Source organism: Dendroctonus ponderosae, unplaced genomic scaffold (assembly GCF_020466585.1).
Source record: "Dendroctonus ponderosae isolate FM_Combo_2020 unplaced genomic scaffold, Dpon_F_20191213v2 Dpon_F_20191213_11, whole genome shotgun sequence".
NCBI lineage: Eukaryota > Metazoa > Arthropoda > Insecta > Coleoptera > Curculionidae > Dendroctonus > Dendroctonus ponderosae.
In genome coordinates this window covers 1042496-1052399 of record NW_026017213.1, presented here as the reverse complement: position 1 = coordinate 1052399, position 9904 = coordinate 1042496, and the positions used below count along the sequence as shown (strand labels likewise).

At 42.1% G+C, this 9904-nt stretch overlaps 3 protein-coding genes across 4 annotated transcripts in view; 2 read left to right on the top strand and 1 right to left on the bottom strand.

Moving 5' to 3' along the window:
* The window catches only part of LOC109544126 (lysosome-associated membrane glycoprotein 2), a 15440-nt gene extending 8117 nt beyond the window's left edge, over positions 1-7323 (bottom strand). For both annotated transcript variants that reach the window (XM_019914166.2, XM_019914167.2), the window contains exons 1-3: positions 6922-7323; positions 2611-2951; positions 2394-2556 (exon numbers count right to left, since the gene is read on the bottom strand). In XM_019914166.2, coding sequence (XP_019769725.1) covers positions 2394-2556; positions 2611-2951; positions 6922-6976 — 559 coding nt within the window. In that variant the 5' untranslated portion in view covers positions 6977-7323. The remainder of the gene's footprint in view (positions 1-2393; positions 2557-2610; positions 2952-6921) is intronic.
* Positions 7324-7361: 38 nt separating this feature from the next.
* On the top strand, positions 7362-8188 carry LOC109544130 (prefoldin subunit 2; the record flags this gene model as incomplete). Its single annotated transcript, XM_019914172.2, is given in 2 exon segments — positions 7362-7580; positions 7641-8188. Coding segments are annotated over 2 exon segments (447 nt in total). The 3' UTR covers positions 7939-8188.
* An 82-nt stretch (positions 8189-8270) lies between these two features.
* LOC109544129 (TM2 domain-containing protein CG11103) lies at positions 8271-9212 on the top strand. Its single transcript, XM_019914171.2, has one exon. The coding sequence runs from the start codon at positions 8310-8312 to the stop codon at positions 8835-8837; it is 528 nt and encodes a 175-aa protein (XP_019769730.1). The 5' UTR covers positions 8271-8309; the 3' UTR covers positions 8838-9212.
* The last annotated feature ends 692 nt before the right edge of the window (positions 9213-9904 follow it).

Here is a 9904-nt window from a genome sequence, read left to right as displayed (position 1 = left end):
GTCTTTTATTACAGATTGATAAATAGTGCTCCTATTTCGCAATAAGAACGAATTATTTATCAAAAAGTAATCAAGAACTATCACCTAGAGGGCATCCTGCGGCACACTTACGCTCAAGCTGTAAGAGAAAATTCCAATTAGTAAAGAAATTAATTTGAAAAATTACCTTGACGTTTCGATAGCTATTTTCTGCTATCGTTTCAAAAGAACCTAAATGAACCTAAAAAAGAGTATGTTAATAAATTGTTTAACAATAGTAGGATAATACAGTATATGAAAATTCGTTCTGATAATTCGTCTGTGCAAATTGTCAGTTATAGTATTATTATTATTGCACAGACGAATTATCAGAGCGAATTTTTATATACTGTATTATCCTACTATTGTTACACAATTTATTAACATACTCTTTTTTACAAAAATTTTGAGGCGAAATACCAAAAAAGAAGTTTGTAAAAAAAACACAAAAAGATGTTGGATAAAATGGCAGACATTAATAAAGTGATGAAATAAATGACATATAAAATGGACGACAACGCTAAGAAATTTGAAGACCTGAAAACAACCGTTGAAGGCAAAGTAACATCGAGAAAGTTACTGATGGATTGGGATTCGGATGACTGGAAGAAAGTCTCATTTACTATCAAGTTAGAGTGGGTTTAAAATCTTCGGATGGGCGAGCTTTTATTGGGAGAAGACCAGGAGAATGATTCAGCCAAGCATGTGTGGTTCCCCAACTGGCTAAATAATGTTTTGGGGTGGCATTTCTTTGGAGGCCCGTACGGACCGTGTCATGATCCAAGGAAGATCATCAACTTTCCAGAAGTACATTCAGGATATTTTAGAAAACCATGTCGTACCTTTTGCACCTCACATAGACGACAATTTCTTGTTTATGGATGATAATACCAGACCGCACCGATCTTTAATCTACTTCATCTTATTTTTTGTAAAGACTCTTTGGTCTGTTTATTTCGTCTGGTCAATTTTATTGATTCTCCTGTGATATGGATGTCCAACTATCCTTCCATCTTTTCGGTGGTCTTCCGATGGGTCTTTACCAACTGGATTTCCATACGACACAATCTTGGCTATTCTTTCGGGGTGCAGTATTTCTACATGGTCCCGCCAGCATCTTCTGCGCTTTCGTCCCCATCTGATTACATCCTCCACCTTGCAGGTCTGTCTTATTGTTGCGCTCCTCACTCTATCCCGTAGTGTTGTTCTCGCTATTGACATTAGAGCCTTCATCTCTGCCGTTCTTAACATACATTTTGTTTGTGTCTGCTCGGGTCTCGATGCCGTAGGTGAGTATTGGTCTTACGCATGTTTTGTATATTCAAACTTTACTATCGATGCTCATATGTTTGTTGTTCCATATGACATCTCTTAAGCAACCTGAAGTTAACGAGTCTTTGTTGATCTGGGATTTGAGATTTAAGCCGCTGATCTCTTCAATGATCTCTTCATGATAATAATTAATATAATCAACTTTAATTCGGGTTGAATTGCCTGTGTTTAGGCAGTATACTGTTTTTATAATTCTTGTCGGAGTTCGTTTTTTCGTTCGATGGTGATAATGTCTTCCAGTCGGACACGGTCAAATGCTTTTGGTAACTCGATAACACATGCAAAAGCGGGGGTGTCGAATTCTATTACCGTTTCTTTTATTTAGCGTATGATAAATATGAGTCAGTTGTAGACCTATTTCTTCGAAACCCTGCTGTTCTCTGAGCCCCCACGATCTCTCATCGTGCACGAATATCTTAATCAGATTGGCACTCAACGTTTAGTGTGGCCAGCGCGTAGTCCCGACCTTAACGTGATTGAACATGATTGGGATCAGCTCAAACGACGTATTCGACGATGAGATTCTACTCCTGAGAACTTGGCTAAACTGGAAAACGCGGTTCTCCAAGATTGGTACAACATACCCCAAGAATTCCTTACAAACCTTTTTATGGCATTCCAAGAGGTTTGAGGAACGTTACTCGAGCTGGAGGCGGCAATACACGCTGTTGAATCGGTTAAAGACGGAAACTACCTAAATCTACCTAACCAAATCATTTGAATTTTGATAAAAGTAGGTAGGCTTTATAATAGTTTTTCTTTGAAAGCGCAAATTTTGTCTACCAGTGAATTATTGATCCCGATCTCCCGATCCCAGCGGAGAACGACCGGCACCACCGCAAGTCAAAGCCCGATTGCTCTGACGTCACGAGGACCCTGCTGTGAGTGACAACGGCATAGTCGTGACGTCAGAGCAGTCGGGCATGGCCTTGCGATGGTGCCGGTACGATCTTTTTCACGGGCGTGATGAAATGCTGTTCCTTGTCCAATCCGGTCGATCTACCAGATCCGCCCTCTAAATTGAAGAATATAACTGCTCTTACCAGCTGAGGTCAAAGTGGCATTAATGGATTTGATCTCGTACTGACTGCCTTCCTTGAAGAATCCAAAGGAAATGGTGTTGTTTTCTCCCCAAACAACCGTGAGCTGCTCACTGGAGTTGGACGGGCACACTGCCGTGTACTTGACATTTTCCGGAACATTCACCTGGATGTGGACAATGACACTGTTACTCTTTTCAAGTAGCCAATCAATACGTACCTTGGATGAAGTTTTATTGCTCAGCACTTCCAGCTGAATAGCCACTTTAACCAACAAACAGATATTATTTGAACCTGTGTAGTTCCCGGTGTAGTTGTTGAGTGCCGGCTTGTCTGCAGGTTTGGGCGTGGGTTTTGGAGTGGGTTTTGGAGTGGGTGTAGTGGGCGTTGTGGGTGGGGTGTGCGTGGTCGAGGTTGTTGGGGTTGTTGGGGTTGTAGTAGTTGTAGACTTTGGTGTAATAGTAGTCGGTAACGATGAGCTGGTTGTAGTAGGTTTTTGAGTTGTAGGCGCTGGTATAGGACTAATTGTTATATTGGGCGGTTGTGGAGGAAGAGCCACGTCTAAAAACAATAAAATATGTAAAAAAATAATTAATCAGCTTAAATTAGTGGCAATGCCAACGTTAATTCACTTCAATTGGACATCAATAAATGCTCTTGTTATAAATTTCCAGGTGCATGCCAGCTTCTTAACTTGCGTAACACGCAACCACTTTAAGAACAGGTTTTATCAAGTCAGGTCAAGGCCCGACTGCTCTGACGTCAAGAGGACCATTTCGCTGTGAGAGTGAGTGAGAGCCGACCTACTCTAATTCTGTGGTATCTTACCGGCTCGGTCTTCTTGTGAAGTCAGAGCCCTCGGGCCTTGTCTTTCGGTGGTGCCGTTTTGGACCTATTGGGCGGCAACGTTGATATATTTGAAGAAAACCCGCCTTTAAACCACGGGATTGAGGCAGATTGACCTGATTTCTATTAAACAAAGAGCAAAAAAACAGTAAAAACCGACGCCTCCGGCTAATCCGCGTCGTCGCGCAATCAATTGGCGTACTATTCGCAGCAAATTTACCACATAGAACGACACTGTTTTTTTTTGGTTAAGTTTAGAAATTTCAATGCTTTTCCAAACTTTTCAGTCTGTACAGGGTGATTCAAAATTGGCGTCATTCCTTTTAAGGGGCAATAGGGGCTCACTTAGGAGTACGAGAATATATTGGAATATTTTTTTTTTATAATTTCTAGAAGATATTAACAGTTAAAAATCGAATTACAACTTTATTATTAAGCATTATTTTGAAATGGTTCCATCTTTGATTGGAAAATTTTCATATTCAAAAAGTACTCTTCTACAAGAACTCACGCCAACAAAGGGCTAGAGATACTGCAGATTGGCTCCAGGAAGATAGTGGACGCCAATAGATGTTCGGGTTCCAGACACAGAAGAACAAGTATTGGACATAATTGCAGCAGAGCCTTCCAGGGGCACTCAGAGCATGCCCTCTGAAGTCGAAGAATCGGGGACATCCAAATGGTGGTGGAACTCGGGACTCTTAACGATGAGGGAAACGGTGAGAAAGCTATTTAACAGGGCTAGACAAAACTAGGCCTTCTGGAGTGAATACAAAACATCCCTAACGATGTATGGCAACGCCATAAAAAAAGCAAAAAAGGCTTCATGAAGGAAAGAATGCAAGGATATCGAGGATACTCCGAGCTACGCTAGACTCTATAAGAACCAAAATAGAGATAAAGAACCTAAAGACTCTAAAAGAACCACAGCAAAAAGTGGGCTCCCTGATAAAACCAGAGGGAAGATATAGAAGAACAGAAGAAGAGATCCTGGAGCTTATGCTTAAGACTCATTTTACTGGATCAATACTGGTAACAGTCGGAGAACAGGATACCGGTGGTTTTCGGTACCCGACAGCGGACACCGAAAGAACACTGGACTCTTGCCTCAAGCATCGTAAACCAGTCCAAAGTTAAATGGGCCATAAGTTCTTTCAGACGATTTAAATCACCGGGAACAGATGGTTTAGTGCCACTTCTGCTACAAGAGGGAGCCGATTTACTGGTGCCCCTTTTGTGCAAGATGCTCCGGGCCAGCCTGGACCTGGCATACCTACCAATGGAATGGAGAAAGGCGAAGGTAGTATTTATTCCAAAACCAGGGCGGGCGACGTATGCCCAGGCCAAATCCTTTCCCCCGATCAGCCTAACATCTTTCTTACTTCAAACACTAGAAAAGCTGATCGACAGGCGTATCAGGGAAGAAGTTGTTACAAGAAATCCTCTACACCACAACCAATATGCCTACCAAACGCGATACGAACTGGTCCAGAGGGCAGAAAGCTCGTTAGATCGCAAGGAAATTGCTCTGGCGGCTTTTCTGGACATAGAGGGAGCACAACAATACCTCTTTTTAGTCAATAGTCAGAGCGGTGAAAAATCGTGGAGTGGATCCTTCAATATGTGAATGTATTCAAAACACGCTGAGTTGCAGAACAGTTACTGTCGCACTCAATAAAGTCAGCGTGCGGGGCGGATGTTCGCAGAGAGGAGTTTTGTCGCCTCTGCTGTGGAGCCTGGTGGTGGACCGGCTCCTGTTGTCTCTTGTAAAGAGGGGTTTCTACGCACTGGGCCATGCAGATGATAACGCCATTGTTGTGCAGGGAAAGTTTGGAGACACTGTGTCCACCGCAAGTCGCATGGAAGAACTGACGCAACAGAACATCTACTAACAATGGTGTAACACGGAAGGGCTGAAAATTAGCCCATCCAAAATATCTATTATCGCTTTCACAAGGAAAAGAGATCTTGGAGCCCTTAGACTAATGTCTATATATATATGGAACCAAAACTCTAAGCATTTCGATACCTTTCAGAACATGTTCTAAATGAGGGGCGAGATGGTGGAGCGACTTCATCAGCTATCACAGGGGACTCCTCCGTATGGTATACGGAAGGCAGAAAAACAGCGTTGGGTACAGGCGCTGGTATAGTCGAAAGAGGAAAAACTGGGGAAAGGATTACCTTAAATCTGGGTAAAATCACTGCCGCCTTCCAAGCAAATATTCTAGCGATAACAAATTGCGCCCGGAAAATGAGAGAAAGAGCATACMCACGTAAGCACATTACCTTGCGTAACCGGAGATGAAGCCACCATAAAGGCACTTGAATCGTACACAATCAGGTCACAATGTGTGCTAGATTGTGTRAAAGAACTTACGATCCTGGCTGGGAGCTCAAACAGAGTAAAACTCACTTGGGCAGCAGAGATTGCTGCGGATCTTGCTAAGGCAGGGGCCGAGCAACCAGACCAACCAAGAACCTACTTGTGGCATATCTCATGCCCAACAACATAGAAAGTACTGGGAGAAAAGACACCGCGACTGCTTACCGCAACGCAGTTGGTGAGACCTCCACAACCAGTGCGTAAAAGTGAACTGCTAGATGTCAGCAGGCAAAAAATAAGGAGGATAGTGGCCTTTTTAACAGGACACGCCCCCTGCAAAAAACACCTCTTCAGGGTGGGACTGAGCGATCAACCGACCTGCAGGGGGTGCGAATTAGAGGACGAAACGACTCTACATATCGTGTGTCACTGCAAGTCATATGCAACAGGTAGGCGAAGACTCCTGGGAGGGGACGAAGTTCCACCAGACCAGGTCATGCGTACCCCCCTCAAGATTCTTTTGAAATTCATTGAATACACTGGGATAATGAGGGAGTAAAATACGAGGGCACAACAAGACAGAAATGACCGCGGTGCTGGGCCAAACACCACCTCGGCGGTGAGGAAAGGGTGTTAGTGGGTAAAACAGCTTAGCTGGAGTCCCAGTGTGCGTAACAGAGCATTTCCAAAACTGGTGAGACCTTCACAACCAGTTTTTAATAACAGTTAATTTTTTTACTATTTTTGCTGTACTAAAACACCGCCAGACAACACCTCCAGAGAATGACGCCTATTTTAAATCACCCTGTTTTTAATAAACTTCAATTTATTGAATATTCAGTCCAATCAATGTCCAACTGACCTGGTCAAGTTGTTGGACTGGGCAATTATCTATAGTGGAAGAATGATTCAACATCATGAACAAAGATAAGCAGCTGTTTCAACCGAAGATTCCCAGACAGTTTAGTCGAATAAATAGAGAAGCGGAAATATTTAGTCAATTAAATAAACAAGCTGTAACTGTGTGCCTTATCGAGCCGATAAGCAATTTACCATAAACCTTGTGCTTCTGATGAGTGATAAGAAATTACTGGACTTTCAGAAAATTGCATCGAACCAGAAATAGACAGGAAATTCACCAATTGGATGCCAATTTTCAGGCGATTTGAAAAATTCTCAACCTGAGCGCACTCAGCACATATGCATTTGTGCAAGGAGCGCCAGTAGAACAAAGAACTGGGCCGTCTATGCGAGGCGCGAGCTTTTCTAGGAACATGTAAAAAACGCCTATTTATCATATTGCGTGGCGGAAATCCTATATTTAACCGCATGTCAGGACGGGAAAAGCGGCAAACTTACCTACGGCAAACGCGCAAGATACGCACAGAAGAATCACCACACTTTTCAGCAACATCTTGCACTAAATTCTGCTTTAAAACCCCGATATTCGACGGAAAACTATGAGTAAGCGATATATGCACTGATCATGAAAACAAAGATGGCTGTCAGCACTGTTGCCCCAGGGTGGCCAACTTTTCAAACGCGTATTACCGTACAAGTCTAACCTCCCATATTTTAACCTTTGTTTTTACGTCTTATATGTTTCCTTCTATTTAAAGGCTTGCAAAAGCTGAGTAGAACTAAACAAAACTAATCATAAAAACTCTATCTAATCAAAATAAGTGTAAAATTTTAGTTGTTAAGTGACAAGTGTAGTTACCTAGTGTAGTATCAGGTGTGGTTACAGTTTAGCCGCCAGGGGGCACTTGTACTTTTAAACTCGCGAATCTGATCCGTGGGCGCGAGAGTGACATTCGTTTCGACGGATCAGGTACGGATAAAATTTAGTGTTCACTATTTTTACCAAAAATGTCGAATGAGGCGAAGAAAACTGAGAAAAAGCCGGGCAAAGGCCCCGACCCTCAGGAAATTGTCGCTGGATTTCAGACGTTGCGAGCCGAACAACGGAGTTTGTCAGCAAAACTCACTGAACTCCAACTGGAGGAGAGTGAGCACAGGTGGGGCCCCATTTGTTAATTGCCGCTGATTTACATTAAAGTCGTGCTTTGCCCTATCAGAGTGGTGATCGAAACGCTGAAAAACGTCCACGAGGATCGAAAATGCTACCGATCTGTGGGTGGTTTCTTGACTGAGCGCAAGGTGAAAGACGTTTTACCTGTCCTGATCCACAACTCGGAAAAACTGAAAGAAATTATCGGAAAGATATCCTTACAAATCGAGAAAAAGGGCAAGGAGATCAATGAGTATCGGGAACAGTACAACATTAAATTTAGGGGGCTGGATAATCCCAAGGAGGACGCAATTCCCACCCAGCAAGTTGGGGAGTCTTCCAGAGGAAATGTGTTGGTGTTGTAGAATCTCTGATAAAGTTTCCATTTAATATACCGTCGTCTCTAAAGCTCATTTTCCATTCAAAGCTAATTGAAGTGTACTTAGTAGTAGGTAGGTAGGTATATGAATTGATGATGACGCAGATCTGTCAGAAACATTCTAGATTTTTTACTTTCACAGCAATCATTCAACAGAAAATTCGCCGCATTTAGCATAAGAACTAGTTAGTCATAAAATATATAAATAAACAACGCTGGAAGTGTAACCTAACCTATTTTCGACCATCTATTGTCCAACGCCTTCTGTTGCAATGTCACCCAGTTAAAGATGATAATAAGTTAAATTTTCCTGAGAAAACCAGATTGTTTGTTGCACATTGACCGCTCTAGAAGACCATGTACGTACTAGTAATACTCCTGATCGCACTCCAAGGCGCGATGAGCGACTCGAAAAACTCCTCAAAACCCTTCGATCCTTTGGGCCCCCTAGTGAAATGCTCCTACTTATCCTGGGAGTTCGTGGACTGCGACGAGCCGGTTGATCATAAAGGCAACAAATCCGCCCTGGAACAGCTGGGCTACGGTTGCCTTAAGTTCGGGGGGATGTTCTACGAGAATGTGAGACGCACCAAAGTGATTTGCAGGACTTTGGAGAAGATTGAGTGCTTTGGGGATCGCACGTTCTTCAAGGAGGGCGTTCCATGCATCAAATATTCCAACCACTTCTTTACAACAACGCTTCTATACAGTATCCTGTTGGGGTTCTTGGGCATGGACAGGTTTTGTCTGGGACAAACAGGAACTGCTGTAGGAAAACTGCTGACTATTGGCGGCCTGGGAATCTGGTGGATCGTGGATATTGTCTTGTTAGTTACCAATAACTTAGTCCCCGAGGATGGCAGCAACTGGAATCCGTACGTATGACTGGAAAGGCACTAGGAAAGTCTCCCTGATCTTAAACATACACTGGGCATAGGAAGTGAAATTGGTGCTGTGATGTGAAGTGTTTTAAGAATTGTGCTCATTTTAGCAAGTTTTGTTGGAAATAATCCCTTGTGGCAATTTATTCGGCCATCCTGAGTAGATTTTCTGCAAAAAATAACTGCGTTTTGTGAGACTACTGTTTTCAAATAAATGGAACAGAAGCTTAAGAGGAACCTGTGAGAATAACACCGTTTAATAAAACTGCAGCATTTCAAAACAAGTAGAACAAAAACTGTATTGTTTGATAAAACTGTAGTTTAAAATAAATCGAACGAGATCAGAAGCGGAAGTTCGATCGCCGCCTAATAAGACGAAGTTGAATTTTTAAATAACTTCTTTGAAAGCCTAAGGGGAAGTTGAATCATTAATAAATTGGAGCATTTGAACACTAACGTAACGAAAATTTGAGAAAAAGTTGAGCACCGTTTGAAAACCATCGTGTTTCACTGTTAATAGAGCAAAAGCAAAGTTTCAAATAAGCACCAAGAGAACAGTTCTAATATTGTCCAATAAAACTAAAGAATTTTATAAGGAAAAAAAGCAAAATCTAAGCAGAAAGTTGTAATGCCATTTAATAAAACCAGTATTTTGATATAAATTAATGATGGAATAAATAAAAGAGTTTGTCTTAAGTTGCAAATGCGATGTGGGGTTTTCGGTTGCAATATGCGAAAGGTTGTGAAACGAGATTTATAAAAAATAATGCAATGTAACAAAAACTAAATGAGCATATTATTCAGACAGGAAAATAGTAGCATAACCGCATGCCACGCCCAGATTACTTATCCCACTTGTGCTAGAAGTGACAACACAGCAGAGAGTACCTCATGACGTCACACAATATAAAACAATATCTTATTTGAGCCTAGCTTGAATTAATTGTATCATGACCTAAAACTGGCCTATTTTAATATAAATTGATCAAAAAGTAGGGTTCTTTGCGGTTTTTGGTCCTTTCATCAACTTGGCATTGTTTCGTCAGTGTCACATCGTCAGTGTCACGGCGA